General features: G+C 37.2%; 1 protein-coding gene across 5 annotated transcripts in view; it reads left to right on the top strand.

Moving 5' to 3' along the window:
• The first annotated feature begins 4,018 nt into the window (after positions 1 to 4,018).
• The window catches only part of LOC121318094 (UPF0606 protein KIAA1549-like), a 56,625-nt gene continuing 43,920 nt past the window's right edge, over positions 4,019 to 16,723 (top strand). For all 5 annotated transcript variants that reach the window (XM_041254372.1, XM_041254369.1, XM_041254371.1 and 2 more), the window contains exon 1: positions 4,019 to 5,409. In XM_041254372.1, coding sequence (XP_041110306.1) covers positions 5,274 to 5,409 — 136 coding nt within the window. In that variant the 5' untranslated portion in view covers positions 4,019 to 5,273. The remainder of the gene's footprint in view (positions 5,410 to 16,723) is intronic.

Here is a 16,723-nt window from a genome sequence, read left to right as displayed (position 1 = left end):
GTAACTAAGCAATTGTGTCCTAACCATTCCTATCACTCCCCAAATCCATTCATTCTGATAACACCAAACTGACAGCCCACTTCTAAAAGCTCATGAAATTCTCATTCATGTGTTATCATGAGTCAGACGTAGCAACTTGCTAGTGGGTTTGTTTTTTAATTTCTGGGCTTTCTTAAAAAAGAAGCAAACTGCACATATCAGTAAAAAGGCTTTGAAAAAACAAAAGGTACATGGTATGTGTCAATGTGCCAGTAAATATTGCAATATACTTGAACTCTGAATCTTAAGTTTTTCCTTGCCTAACAGATAGGCCTACTGTAGTACTGGACAAATAAAACAGCTCTCAATTTGTATTTTAATGAAGGAAGACATCTAATTGTGATTTAAAAAAAAATCCAATGTAAGACATCTGTAAAATATAAAATACAGCTGTTTTGGAGTTTATTACTTTTTATGACAACATACTGTGCACAACTGCCTTTGAAAAAAAATGCATGTCAGCTTTGGCAGTAGGTTCAATAAGCTTGTCATATACATGGTTTCCACTAGAGGGTGCACACACTACTATCTTGTGAGAATAGACTGTTATAAAAAAAAAATGGTGTTCCAGTCATTGGTTTACAGTATCAATTGTATTAAATAAAAAAGCACAATATAGGGAAAATTTATTGTTATATCTACTCATTCGATAAAGCTTGCAGTTTTCAAGTCAACCTTCTTGTCCCAGCACCAGTCCTTCCCTCATTCAGTTATCACTGCACTACCACCTAGTGGTGCTGTAATATTGATAATAGATTGAATAACTGTACAACCCAATCATGCTCTTTCCCCTTTCACCCCCAAATATGAATGGGTCCCTGGAGCACCCAACCCTGGACCTTCATGTAAAGCATGATGCAAAACATCAGCTCGTTAATCCAGAGATGGAACAGTGGTGTAAATTGGTATGGTGCATGGACATATGATTACATTTTTTTATCTGTCCTATATTATGATAGAAGAAAAAATAAGAATGGCCCAGAATGTCTAAAGAAATCTACACAAAACTAGTCGTTTGCTTACTATTAATTATACGTATTTTTATTTGAGCTATAAAGGTGAGCTATGTCCCTTAAGCAAAATGTTCTGACCCATGTGTTGGAGCAAACATTCCTAATGGCCATGTGATCACTAAAAATCCATCAGTGCTTAGTTTGCCCATAACACCATAACAGGTGTTTTCTTGACCAAGCAATGCTCACATTGATTTGCCAGTATAAGATGTCTTCCAGGTGTCTTCCAGACCAGTGCAGAACTGAGGTAACATCATACTTTTAACTGTAGGTTGCTATGGTTCTCAGTTCAAGTCTTCTGATCCCATCTGGAAACTGCAATGCATGGGGGCTGCCTTGTTTTATGCGTTGCCTTTTTAAGTTGCTACAGAAACAAGTTGATTATATTTATTTGCCATCATGAAGAAAATAAATAGGTTGTGCTGTTGCCTCGACCTTCTGGCAGGCATTTCACAACATTCCACTGGTGTGCAAAAGAATCATTAATAGTGTTTGATAATCCACCTGCATTGCATTGCTGCTCTTTGGTTTAATCTGAAACAGCTCATTGAGGGATGTTGCCAGCCTTAGAAATGTGTTGATTTTATTTTTTTGTAATAAGACTACATGAAGCCATTCCAACCTTTCAGGTATGATTATGAGTGATTATGGTGGAAATAGTAGTTTATTATTCCCTATTCAGAAAGTAAATATTAAGGCAATTTATACTATCATAACCTGGTGCAAGGAGGATATCTGTGTAGTGGGTTGTGTGTGATACACTGTCGTTTTGTCTCCTGTCTGTGAGATGAGATGAGGTTAAATGCTCTATAACCACTAGTGCAGAGAAACCTGACTCCTATGCAAGACTGCCCTTTTATATCTGTATATATCTGTATATCTATCACACTAATTACTGTACAGTAGTTATACAATGGATTTGTAAGTTCTATCGCCACTTGTTATTAATAATAATGTAAAGCATATAAGACCAAGGCAGTAGCCAGCTATGAGGCACCAGAGACATGTGTCTTGGTTAAAATCATAGAAATAATTAGTTATTTAGGCTCTTTTAGACGTTCTTTGCTGCAAAACAACAGACATTTCATCCCTTGTCATATACATACTGTGGCAAACCACAGTTTCTGCAGGCAGGGGGTTCTTACAGGTGGAGATGGGATTTGAACCCGGGACCTCCTGTACAAAAGGGCCGGCTCCCTTGCAGGAGCTGGTATCAGGCTCATGTCTTCATATTGGATTGTGTCACCTACCAGCTTTGACCCCTACCCCTATGCACGCTACATACTCCCCTGCCCTCAAACTTGCTCACCAGGCCCCAGGCTTCCAAGTTCATTCCTGGGTACCTGCATCTCACTTGTGACACCAAAGTGGTGTTTCACAGGAGACAGAAAACAGGAGAAGACACACTTTGCTCCTGGTTCCAAAAACTCGTTATTTATTCTTCTCTGGATGCTCTCTCAGCACCCATGCCAGAGTCACTACTCTGTCCGTGTAACAACGATCAACTCCAGAACACTATTTCAGCGCCCACCTGAGTCCACTGCTTCACAACTTTTCACACAGGAACCATGGCAAACAGAACAACAACAATAATGGCAGAGCAGTACCTTTTTATAACCTTAGCTCCATCCCAGTGGCACTGGAACAAATTTTAAAGTGGGGGTGCTGAAAGCCATTTAACAAAACTGTAACCCCTGTAAATGACGGAAGCCATGCAAAGCCAAGGGGGTGCTGCCGCACCCCCAGCACCCCTAGTTCCAGCACCCTCGCTCCACCCCCCAACTCACACATCCCATTTGTCCTCATCCGCACACTTCGGGCCAATGGGAACATACAGAACACGTGCACATACAGTGACTTACAGACAGGACCAATCACAGGGGAGATGCATACCATGCACTACAAGCAGGCTAAGACTACAGTGAGACAGACAGGCACACAAAACCAGCGGTGGGAAATACAGAGCGGGAAGGGAACACATCCACAGGAACCACACAGACACAGTGAAAATACAGCACAAAAACACAAACGCACGGATCGCTACAACACATTCACATTACCACTGATATCGGGAGGGTAGTGCATGGGCGAGTGATTTTTCATGGCTGGCTACAGTCATGAAGACAAACTGAAAAAATGTCAGGGTCCTGTCTTAATCAGTGTAATGATTAGACTGCTGTGGTAGTATTACCAATAATATAATCACTAAGGGTTATTAGATCTGAATCGCTGGGAGCTCATCTGTAAGGGCTTTTATCCTTGGATTAATTACAGTGACCTGACACAAAGGCTTTGGGACGACACAATAACATTTACTTGAACTGGGGTACAGTACAACTACTGCAAAATAACTGCACCTAAAAATACTGCAGTAATGCTTTATCTTTCTTTCTTGCTTTCTTTTGTTCTTTCTTAAGTATTCAATAAAACGATGTGTTTGGTTGCTTAGGTTTTCAATTGTGATGTTAAAATGTAGTATTTCAAGTGTTAATGTAGCCAAAACGTAAGTCTGTAAAACATGTGGTTGTCATGGGTTACAATAGCTTCGATCCCGTTGTTTTTGTTGAAGCACAAAATTGTGCAAAAGAAAAAAAAAACATGGGAACCCTGTGCACATGACGTGTCTGTATGCATTGTTATGAATGACGATAATAATAAAAACACATACACATTAAAAAAAAAAAATACAATACATGATATTTTGCCCCTTTAAGATCAGACTGACGTTGCACATTGTAACCACAGACGCCTGGTGCAGTAACGCTGTCACAGGCTGTCACGGCAGGGGCAGGAGAAGACAACCTAACCCCGTGGAAATGCTGAAGGGCACTGGGTTTAACCAATGAACACTATCAACTAAGCCACTGATGTCATAAATGTCTAATCAGAAAAGGATGTAGGAGGTTTCATTTGAAACAATCCAAAAGGTTCTACGCTACAGCTTGCAAAGTCTGAATTAACTAGCGGTGGCCACCGCATAAGTGAAGGATGCTCTAAGTAGATTCTGGGAGAAGAAGACAAAAACATTAATTTCACAAAGGTCGTAACCCCTTTCAGGAAAGCAAGCTGCAGCTGCATCTATTTGGCTATGCAAACGAGGTAGCTTGGAAGAAATATGCAGGGAAACTAGTCGGCAGGCTAGAAAGAATAAACCGTTAAGCAAGTCTCTATAGGAAACGTGTCTGCGGCATGCTTTGGTGGTATCCAGGATATATTGCATTGTCAGTTCCACCTTCTCTGCTGTTTTGCATTGAACATCTATTATTTGTGTTTTGCATTAAGGTTTGTTGCCCTGATTTATACAGAAGTGGAAAATACTGTTATAAGAAAATGAAAAGAATTCTACAGTCTGGACATTCATTCAGCAGGGGAAAGTTTGAGTTTCTTGAAAAGACAGCAGCTTCTTAAAAAGACGCGAAAGAATTTCGACATCCCTGTAGTGTAATTGGGAAAACTGAAGGCGCTATATTAAAATTACCATTGGTGAATGGTGGCTATTGCCTTGCTATACGAAGAAACGTGCAAACTATTCATAAAATTATTTGCATTTGTATGTGTCATTCGCCACCGTTTGCGAGGACTGATAAAAATGTATAACGGTATTGGAACAAAATCTTCAAAGGAAGGATAAAACCGTGTGTGGGCCGTTTCTGTGGCTTCAGATCTGGAATATATATACAGGGCTGCCAGAAAGCTATATGAAGTTTATTCAGTTCTATAATAAACACAACCGCGTAAAAGGATATGAATATGCATGTTTCCTTTTTATTACCCATGGAGGACAAAGGGATGTGGTCCTTTTGGATTATTTAATATAACGTTTATATTGATCAGTGCCAATACATTGTACTCGTGGAATGCATGTAGGAATGGGATTTTCTAATTGAAGAAGCGTTTAGCTGTATTAAAATTTCATCAGTGGAATTTTTAAAAACTGGATTTGGTGGTCATTTTACTCAATGCTGATACAAAAGCAAACATTACTGCCAACCATAGTTAATATGATGTAAGAAAACAAAGGCAACATATGTACAGAAAGACGGTATTAAAGCCACGTACATTTTTATGTTAAACATATTTGGTAGATGTGTGGGTTATTTAATTCGCATTGTACACATCCTTTACGCGTTTAAGTGGGAGCTGGAAAGATAAACGTCGAAAAGCCACCAACCTGGCAGAAATTTTATTGCTGTTGGATGAAAATGTCATGAATTGTATGACATGGAAGGGATGATTCGTTTGGTCACTGGCTCTGACGTCGTCTGCTCCAGAACCTCTTGGTTAACCCGAGCCTACTGCGCCTTCTTACTGGGGTCGGTGCTGCTGGTTTCCGTGGCAACAAGCTCACCTGTATCCGGTAAGTGATGCTTCAATTACGTGTCTTTTTTTTCGGTGGATCTGCAAAGGGTGACACATCAGATATCCAAATTTCCTGCAAGTGCCTCATTGTCTGCCAGGCAGATAAATACGCTCATCTTACAGGTCGACATTTTGTGTTCGTTTAACTAGTAGACGATGAAGGGAATGTTAATTGAGTCCAGTTCTTATAAACACACCGTTGTTTAACAGTAAAAGGTAAAAGTAAAATACTCTAAAAGTAAAAGATACAGTACAATTACACATGTTCATACTCTATATACAGTCCATTATAGGAAGGCCATATTCATTTGACTGGAGTTCGACCACATCTGCAGTGTAAACGGTTTAGGATAAAGGAATCGCACAAATATTGTTTCAGTGTTTGCAGCGGCCTCAGTAACCACTTCGTTTACATGATGTATGCACATCAAGCTTCTGCGAGTTAAAAATGTTTGTGCAGTAGCTGGTATCTGTACATAGCCATGCTCTGTCGTAACCCAGGAAAAATACAATAAACAATTTTTAAAGATGGTGTAACAGTGATAACATCTTCTAGGGAGTTTTTTTTTTTTTTTTTTTTTTTTTTTTTTTCCCAAACCATAAGGCGACCGCATTGTGAAATACATGCAATATGTAAAAGTGTTTGGTACACTATACTCTTAATAAACCTAAAATACATACTTGCAGATACTGGAGTTCTTTTTTTGTGTGTTTTAGAGATTTACAAATCATATTAACACTATTTGTTTTCACCTCAACAATTTGTGTGTTCTGAGATGTGTGTTTACCTAATTCTGCCTACAGTATAATAAATACAGTACAAGATGGAAAGTTGAAGGCACACAGTATTAAGATATTGTACACTGTGGTCAAAGTGTAGTTGAACTGTTTATTTATATTTTACTGTACTGACAAATTATTCAGTTTGTAACCATAGATACCACGCACCACAACATGCCCCTATGACCTTAAAAAGAAAAGTTAATTTGGACACTGGCAATTTGAAAGTGCCTGTCGAGTTTTTTGTAACATTTCCACAACAAATGCTATGAAAAGATTATGGAGCATTATTATTTGTAAAAACAGGTAAGTTTTTAAAAAAAAAACTAACAACAACCAACAAATCTAACAATGCTACAGTAGGAATGAAAATATATTTAAATAAACAAACATGAAAAAAAAGACAAAATAAATCTCAACTAACAAATCAGGTTGTGTTACATTAGTTCACCCACTGCAGATGCAGCAGGACTAGATCCATACCGTGGTCCTCGCAAGAAAAATAATCACTTTAAAAAGACCAAGCTAGATAGGAGCTGCTAAGGGATGTGGCGAATACTGGAGGACAGAAGAGTCACTTTTGCTATAGTAATGCCTGCCGTAATATTCTCCAAATAAGTTAATTAAATTATTAATGGCTTATACTGTGATACATTTGAATACTATTGCTGTTACACAATCACTCATCCGTTATTTAAAATACTGAATTATCTACTACAATTTAAAGAAACTTTTTAGCAGTAATTGGAAAGTTTTAGAGTACTGGAGAATCATCCAGTGTTGCATCAATAACCTAGCCTTGGTACCCAGGATTACCCCTAAAAATAAGTTGTTGGTGCAGCAGATGAGGACTCCCTAGCTGTTGTAAATTGCTATAAACAAACACGACTGTGGTTTATCACACCTTTGTATAGGTTGATCAAATCAGCTCATTTGTCCAGTATAGACAAACGCTCGACATTCAGTCTCACAGTTAAGCAAGCAGATAAAAACATTTTAGTTATGTTTAGATTATAGATTGCCACATTACTACACATACTGTACATTTACTGATGGTGATTTTATTTTGTCATTGAAATGTGTTATAGTTTGTTTTCAGTGTTTAGATTTGCAATCTCCAGTGTTGTTAAAAAAAGAAATGGTCTTACCCAGCATTAGCAACAATCCATCGTTACATATATGGTCATGTAGGCCCGGGTTGGTTTCAGTTAGAAAGCTGGCATAGCCAGTGCTTCCTGTCCTCTTTCGGTGAAATGGAACAGCGTTTGGCTGGCGGCCTGCAAGTCCCAAGACTACATATTAATGCACCAGTTAATCATGATAGCAACATGTCTATTCTCATGTCTTTACTAGCAATCTGTATGACTAGCCCATAATTGCACACAGGCAGTTTATATTTGGGATATACTGCTTATTTTGAACTTCTGCTGTAAACTTCACAATTAAAGATACAACTGTGAAAATCAAAACAGCGATTAAAGGGACCGAATGGAAACGCCACCAGCACCTCAGTTGCTTGTGAAGCTGGAGTCTTGCACTGGTGGATTCAATTTGAACCCCATTCCTCTCCTGCCACTGTTTAATGCATCAGCAAGGAAAGCTAGAAATGTATTGGTATGCTGCACCACTGTCCATGATCCTGCATTGTCAGTCCTGATGCATATTGTGACACCAGTGCCTGCTTGTGCCAGTCATTTCTAACAGTATCAAATATTCCTGCCAGGGTTCGTGCACATCAGCTTGGTAAAACAATAACTGTGTTCATGGCTTTTTACTGCAATTCAACTCATTTAAGAGGTCAACTGTAGTACAGAATGGATTTCAGTTGCTAGGAGTACTTTATGTAAAGTGGTTATAGGTGACATGATTAACCAACCAGCTGCTTCCCTTACTGATTGACATGCTTTGTAGCCAGTACATACTTTGACCCTGAAGACACTTCTGAGGAGAATTGACCTAGGATGTAAACTTGAACAAAGTAAGGCAAGCAAACTGAACCCTTTCTTTAAAATGGATTAGTTATGGAATTATTTAACCCCCCTATTAGGTTTCGGGTCTGTTTGACCCGACTAGTTTCCAGTTAGCTTAAGTGCTATTTTTCTTTTCATTTTCTGTATAATATTTTATGATTTTTCCTAAGTCGGGGTCATGAACTTATACACAGAAAACAGAACCTTTGAGATGTTTATTTATTTATTTATTTATTTTTTTTTTTAAAGAACAGGTCATGTATAATAAGATGTTTCGGGTCATTGGTACCTGTGGCATTTATCTTTGTAGATTTGTGTGCATGAATAAAACAAACTAATTTATTATTATTTTCTTTGGAAATGGCTGTACCTGTCTGGAGAGAGAGAGAGAGATAGATCTATATCTATCTATCTATATAAAGACACACACACGGCAGAGCCTAATTTTCACTGTCAGTATTGCAACAGCATCTCGCTGGTAAAGACATTCCAAAATGAGGAGCTCTCAGGTTGGCAATAGAAGTTTTATTACAGCTCCTGGACTAAAAGAGCATATAAGAGTAACACCTTTGCAAATAAAAACATTTAATCAATTTAAGACTGTTTAAATTAGTTTGAAATTGCATTGGGTCAATAGGACCCAAAACATAACAAATTCTTAACATAATAGGATGGTTAATTTTTCCTATAGGCAGAACCTCGACTTAATTTAAGTTAGAAAATTTACTGATTTGTTATGAAAATGCTTAGTGTCCGAGCGGACTAATTTCAGTGCCTGGGCATCAATGAAGCGATCTAGTCTGTCAGGAAATCAAGTTAGGCTTTCAATTGAATGCACACTATTGGAACAAAAAATGTGTCCAATTCCCTACATGCCAGTTTTGATGGTACACTCCAAATTGGAGTCTGATAACCGGCGCATATTTTAAATGTTTGCAGAGTCAAATCTCCCGCACAATCGTCTGATTCAGTCAGTTGTCTTTGTGATGCAATGAAGAGAACATTAGGGGCTTATATTACAAACTACAATACTACTTTAAGGCTACATTTTTTTGTAAAAATGCTGACCAAGACATCCTTCAACTAAACCAGTGTTTGCCCACAAAGCTGCTTTGTAATTCAACCACAGGGGTGGTTTGGAGTGAGCGACTGCCCTTGCAGTCGTTCATTCTGCCCTTGCTTTTAATATATATTACAAAAGCAAAAATAAGTGCTACACATTTATTAAAACAAAACAAAAAAAACACTTAAGTAATGTTATAAACTATTTATTTTTATTCTTGGCTTGTTTCTCATAACTTACAGTACCAGAAATGCTGGATTTTTTTATCTGATCCAGGAAAAAAAAAAACTTCAAAATGTAGTGTACAATTAAATTGTCCAGAACTGTGGGCAGCTAGTCTTTAAAAAACATTTAAAAAACAAAAGCTATTTTAATTGTACTGATACAGTTCTTAAATTGGTGATGAATAAAACATAACTGAGCGTTTGTGTGATTCGTAATTCTATTGGCTGCAGAGCTCCAGAAAAAAAGGCAGGGGGAGGATGCGATATGCTAATGCTACAGGGCATTGTGGTGACGGAAGTTCTGCGCTGGTGATGACAATCGAAAGGAATAGAACCAAAAAAAAAAACATGCATGATAAAAATATCCGTAAAATAACCAAACCACCAAAGACAACATTACGTCTTTCAGAACAAGCCAGATTTGGCTGGAAAATCTGCACTGGGAGAGTAGTCCAAGTCACATGGGAGACGCATGCATTACCTATTAAATGATACCTTAAGTTGAATGTACAAATAAAACGAGAATTCATATTGTGCCTCAAATTGTTACTCCTAGGCAGCAGGTTAGCCTACAAGCCCCCCCCCCACCAAAGCCAGAGCTGAGTCCATAAGTGTTCTAACATAATACACAGACCATTAAACATGAATGAGTTCAACCCTCTAATTTGAATTACGACTCTTACTCTGTAGTATTTGCACTTGGGTGTTATGATTTGGGTTCTACAATCCCATATAATAAATCAAGCATTGTTCACACACAGCATGGTAGAAACTATTGTAATTGCTTTTTTTTATATAAAGAGAGACAGTAGCACTGGCTGTCATGCATGGTGCTGGCAGGCCTCAACACCCCCTGCTATTCAATCCTTGGACTTACTCAGGTAGAGACTGCCAATTGTGCTGAACCATGCCAAACAGTGATGTAGACTAAACAGAGGACAAGGCTGAGCAATGTTTCACATTTTCCACAGCAAGTATTTTAAGTAATTTAACATTTGTATGTTTCATTATAGGCCATCTAATATCATAAGCTCATACTGAACCTATAAATGCATAAAGCAAACTTTCTAAGTAGGGTCTCACTTAAAGATTACTTTTTTAGTGTATTAACTACTAACAACTAGCTTAACAAATGTTGCTCCTTTTGTGTTAGTCGTTTGTTATTGTTAAGGTGTAACTAAAAAAAAAGCCCCTTAAAATAAAGCATCTACTGTACTGTTATTTTTTTATTACTGGGGTGGACACAACCACAAGGATATCTGCTATTACCTGGTGTTGCAGGACGGCCTGCTGGTGACGTCACAGACCAGGAAGGTGACTGAGACACAGACAGCTACTACAAGTGGAAGAAATAAATAAAACACTTTCATAAAACAACGGTCACAGAGCCAAAATAAAAGGTTTGCACAACTCCCGCACACTAAATCCTTCCTCCCAAAACAAGTACCGTTTAACATTTTATTTTCGGTTTCCTTCTCTTTACTTCACGTTCTGCCTTTAAACAGCCTCACCCGAACACAGAAAAACACAAGCTTATATACACGTGCACCTCACACTAATTACAAAACCCTTAAACAATCATTCAGTTTAACACTCCCATTAAATACACCTCGTCGTTTAAGCCCTAAAGGCTTCTGGGATATGTAGTTTTAGGCTTTCGGCCTTGATACCATGACTACAAAATCCCAACGCACACCCGTTTTTAAATAATTCCAAACAATACATTTTAAATCATTACAAATACTTTTAAATAAAAATACATTTATCAGCAGGGCTTTTCTGCCCTGCCACCTGTTTACACACGGGGCTCTCTGCCTTGCCACACCTGGGCCAGAATTGTCACATAATGCTAGCCCAGTGGTACTTTCCGTATTTCCTTTCCCACATACATTTTTTTAAGCACATGCAGCTTATTATTTAATTGGAAGCTTACATAAGGAACACCTGTCCAGTTTAGTAGAAAGTTAAGTATCATTTGAGAAACAGTTGTGTCTTGTCCAGAGTATCTTAATGCATATGTTACAGAATTGGGAATTTTCTAATTTTACTTTTTATTAGAAAGTATATAACATATACAGCATATAACATATATAATACAGAGTTATGTATTAAATTAAAATAGGTTAGTGAATTAACTCTATGTGGTGCACAAAATAAATCTAAGGTAATAATTGCAGATCATGACAGCAGTATTACAGTAAATAATACATGAGTTAAAGTAATAAAATATAAAACAGAATAATTCTGCTGAGAGCTGTCAAAATCATGTGTAAGTCCATTTCATGTGAACGGTGGGTCAAATTTTCAGTTGACACCTACAGTAATGTGTTGATAAAGCTATGCAAAAACACCCCCAATTATAGTAAGTGCTCACTTGAAATTGGGGTTGATTCACTTGACTCCGAGGTGTTCTGTTCACATCTGCTTACCAAGCATCAACATTCCTTATCATTGTGCCTTTTGCATTAAATGGCAAAAGAGAATGATGAACCTGAGGATTATATTACTGTCATACATTGTTATTTTTTCCACAAAGTTTATCAGGTCTTAACAAAAGGAAGGGAGGACTGTAAAAGATGAGAGAACTGTAAAATATATTTCTTTGAGGCTTTCAATTCAATTTTAATTGATTATATGATTAGTAGTTAAAAGCTTGGCCTCACAAAAAGCTCAGTTGATCGCGCTGTAACTGTGTTTTTTTAAATACTAAAATGACAATTTTTTTCCATTTCACAAATAGCATATATAATACACCAGGAACATGTAATTAACCAAAGCAGACAATGAATTTTGATGGAGTATTCTGCATATATAACGAGTACAATGGAAAAGAAAGTACATTTTTCAAACCCGAATGAGCTCTGGTCATTCTGTTGCTGGTTGTAAATGAATTTAAGATTCCAAAATGACGTCTGGTAAGAAATAAATTCACTAAGGACCACCCAATATGAAAAAGTTATTTGATACTAAATAGGTCGACGCTTGTTGTACAGTATAATCCAATATAATTCATACATAATATAATTATAACATATAATAGAAAGGCGAGGAACACTCCTCTATAATGTATGTTATCTATTTCAGCTGTAATGTATGCATTGGTTTTCTTTGCATAATGCCTTTTGGATATAGTCTTTTTTCTAATGTGATGCCACTGAATACATTGCAAGCAGTTTTAATTTGAATATTTGTCCACTTATCACCAATAATTCAATATCGCCCTGGTGAAAATGTATCTGAAAACTGTTCATTTTGATTAACTTTGACTTATTGTTTTCTCTGTGTAAAAATAAATATTGTTTGATACAGTTTGGCATGTTCCTTTATGGTACCAATTTGAGTTGAAGCCACATTAGGTTAAAAAGTTGTCCTGATTTCACCCCATCCACCCAGTAATTCATTGAGCATCCATTTCTTTTAGCTTTAAATATACAGCATGATTGTTTGTGCCATGAGTGTTTATTGTTTTCCTTCAAGACCGGTGCTAATAGAACATGGACAATGACTCTTCTAAATTCCTACCACAGCAATCAAACAGAGGCTGAATAACAGGGATTAGAATTGGCTTGGGTCTTAGCAGTTGGACACTGCAGCCTTAACTAAAAATGTAGGCATATATTCAGCTTGATATTATTAGCCTGCATTGTGTGAGTAAAGAAACTGCGGGGTTTTGTTTAATTTTGGAAACTCTCATAAAGAAGTCATTCAGAACAGTGTTGGCTGTCTCTTGTTGTGGAATGCATTGGCTAAATCGGTTTCCCGTCATGTGGACTAATTCCCCCATGTGAGGTAGTTACTCGGGACTAGATATATAAAATGATTAAGATTATGCAAAACTAAGAAGACACCCCTTCCAACCCCCTTTTTTAATATTTCATCGTTTAAATAAGAATGTGACTCTTCAGTTTGCAATTTCTTTGGCATCATTGAATGCTCTTTGGCATATGTATCACTACAGTACTTCACCCTTACTGCCCTGCATCCCCTTTCAGGAGCGAGCCACTGCTTGACCCGTCTCTGCTACCATAATCCACCAGAATGAATCTGTTCTTTCGGGATTTTATTCATCTGTACTAGAGGCAGTGCCTTTTTTTCTACTGGGATGATTTTCAGTGTAACAATTGTGCAGTCGGTAGGTTGGTTGGTTGAGAATATTATGAACAAACATGGAAAACTACTTATCTGGCCAATAGGGGGATTAACTGTTTGGAGAAGATATTTTTGTTTCCGTTAGACAGTGTATACAACATATATTTTACCAATAATTATTACCACATGTACCAATGTCTATACTGCACCATGTCAAATCTACCAACAGTTATTTATTTACACCTTATCCCAGTGATACCCCCAGAATTGAAAAACCCTGACATTGTCATAGACATGAAAACCGGGTGTTGACACTGTGGGCACAGCACTGACTAAGTGTCCTGTGAGTAGATACAGAAAACAAATTGTGAATAAATCCATAACCCACTCGGCACTTCAGTCCATTACAGAAGCAGCACATATACAATATCTGACATCTAACAGTTGCTCACTTTGTTGTGCTGTAGAGAGAGATCAGGAAAAAATGGTAGGGAGTGCAGAAGAAGGAGAGATCAAAGCCTTTCTGTTTCCTCTTGTACTGCACTACATGTAGTTAACATTTTATCAGCAAGGCCTGTAGCCAGGAGCTTGTGATGACCACACACCTTCCACTGTCTTTACAGAAATGGATTAATCGTTACTTCATGGGCTTGGCTCGGCTGCAGATGTTGTAGAAAAGGGTCATGTCGAAATCTGCACGACTTTCAGTCACGTTTTGGGTGTGCTGAATGAGCGAGGTTGCCTTTGGACTTTTAACTGTGGTGTTTTTTCCCTGGGTAAGCACACTGAAAATCATTCTGAAACAAATGTTCATTGACATGGAAGCTTTATGGCAGGTGCGATGGTTGAGCCACAGTGCCTATCAGCATCTTTACATGCAAAAACTACGAGACTGAACTGAAGTCCTTCATTATTGTGAAGTTTCTATACTAATTATTAGGGCCTTGTACCATTAAAATAATGTTATTTGAAAGGTAACATTGCACATTACCTGTGGAACAGTAAGATAGTATGGGAAGTAGAGTACATACTTATATTTGTATACCACACTTTATAGTACAACATTTCTAAAGAACCATTTATATTGTTCTAACTGTGCTTGCATGGATTCTTGTTGAGAGCAGTTTATTCACTAACAGCACGCAGAATAAAATGAAGTTTAATGATTGTTTAAGATTGCTTTCTGCATGTATTTTATATCTGCCTATGTGCATCAGGGTCTCAGATTATATCATGCAGAGCAGTGATTCAACAGTAACTGTAGAATAAAGCAAATATGTTTGTGTCTGTTCTTTTATTAACATAAACCAATACCAAAAAATGTTGGCAAATAGTTGTTTGTATTGTTGCTGTGTACGTACTTTACTCTACATAAACACTCAATATTACTAACACAAATGAAACAGTACCGTTCTCTGTTTATTTGTAAAGTCTGCTTGGTCATACATCTTGCAAAAGACAACTGCATAGACTGTATTCTTTATGGAGAACACAGCCTTCCCTTCACTATGTAAAAAGTTTGTGTAAGGAATAATGCATTTAAATGTAATTGCAGGTACAGTCAAGGAGGACTGAGGGCAAACAAAACAATGAAGGGAATAGGCAAGATGTAGGCATCTCTAAATAGCTTTAAATAAATGGGCCATGTGGACACATGAAACCAAAAGAAGGTGTAATGTACTGTAAGTTCAGCTTAAAGACATTCAATAGTTATGTAGGTATTTAATAATGCATACACTTAGGCTGTCATAAGCTGTCATACCTGTTTTGGAATATATACTGTACATCAGATATGTATAACAGGGCTTGAATTTCATTTTTGTGTGCTTGGGGGATTCCAACATTTTAGGGAGGAATGGCAAAAAAAAGCACTTTTGCATATAAAAAAACTATATATTGCATCATCACTAACATTGGTGTTGCTTTAAAATAAGCTGCTTTGAGGAGACCTACCAGCTGTTCATCACTGTGAGACAGAGCACTCTCCATTGCTTTTGCTGTTGCCTGACGTGAAGTTTTTGCTGCAGCAGAAGAAAAAGGTGCTTTTCTTTTTAACCAGTGCTCCATTTCTTGTTTTTAATTCTTACACTAAGCCCTGTTTCCAGCCTGGTTTTCACTGTTTTCATTTATATATTTTTAACTACTGGATAGTTTGTACTGCATGCGTGTAACATATCAAATGAAAGGCGACAAAATGGCATTTCATATTATTTAAGTTGCAACAGGAGCAGACACACTATAAGTTGTAGAGATGAGAATATATGTAAAAAAAAAAAAAAAAAAAATGCTTTCCCAAAAACGTCATGTTTGGTCACTGCTTTCCAATGATACCACCGCTTTCAGTCTAGCTGCTTCAATGACAGAGCAATAGGCTCAAAATGAAACCTAATCTGTGAACTCTGATGAGAGGCTTAACCTCAGGCCATCGTGGTTCTGGCTAGGAGTACTGCATACAGACACTGATATAGAATGATATATATAATATATATATCTATATAATATATATATATATATTATATATATATATATATATTTCAACACTGTTTACATGAACTGCAGTGTGCTGAACTTCTGTAATGCTTAAGATAGAAGCCGAGAATCACGTACAAGAGAATAAAGTCTCGCAGCACTTAAAATATCCAGCACTACTTTTTAAATTTATTTTGACCAGAACTACTCAGAATTTGGCTCACAGTGCTTTCGGCTCAGTTGAATTTGGCTCACACTGACACCCACTTCCTTAGAAATTGTTGTAGCGTTTCAGGCATTCTAAATTGGGTGGTGTAGCTTGGTGTCTTAAATATCTCTGGGATTTTCCTGCACTGAAAGTTGCAGATATGCGGGAGCAACTTGGAAAAGTATCCCATTATCTGAAATTATACATAAAGGCTTCTACAGTTAAAACATATCAAATATTTACAATGTTAGAGGAAGGATTCTTCTGATTTACATTTTCGAACTTCAAAAAGCATAATTCAGAAACCATATGGGGTTATAGCATTTAGCTTTACATTTGTTTTTGTGTTCATTTTAGTTCATATCTAAATTATTAAGAATTATTTATTTATATATGACAAAATACTTATAGTGAGTTATACTGAGTTATACTTGCACATCTTGGCTGCTGGCTGTTGAAGTGTGTAATACTATGATACTGTGGAAAATAAAATATAGTGGTGGATTATC

The sequence above is a fragment of the Polyodon spathula genome, chromosome 7 (assembly GCF_017654505.1).
Source record: "Polyodon spathula isolate WHYD16114869_AA chromosome 7, ASM1765450v1, whole genome shotgun sequence".
Taxonomy (NCBI): Eukaryota; Metazoa; Chordata; class Actinopteri; order Acipenseriformes; family Polyodontidae; genus Polyodon; species Polyodon spathula.
Note: the sequence above shows the minus strand (reverse complement) of the source record. Positions and strands in the feature narration are given on the sequence as shown.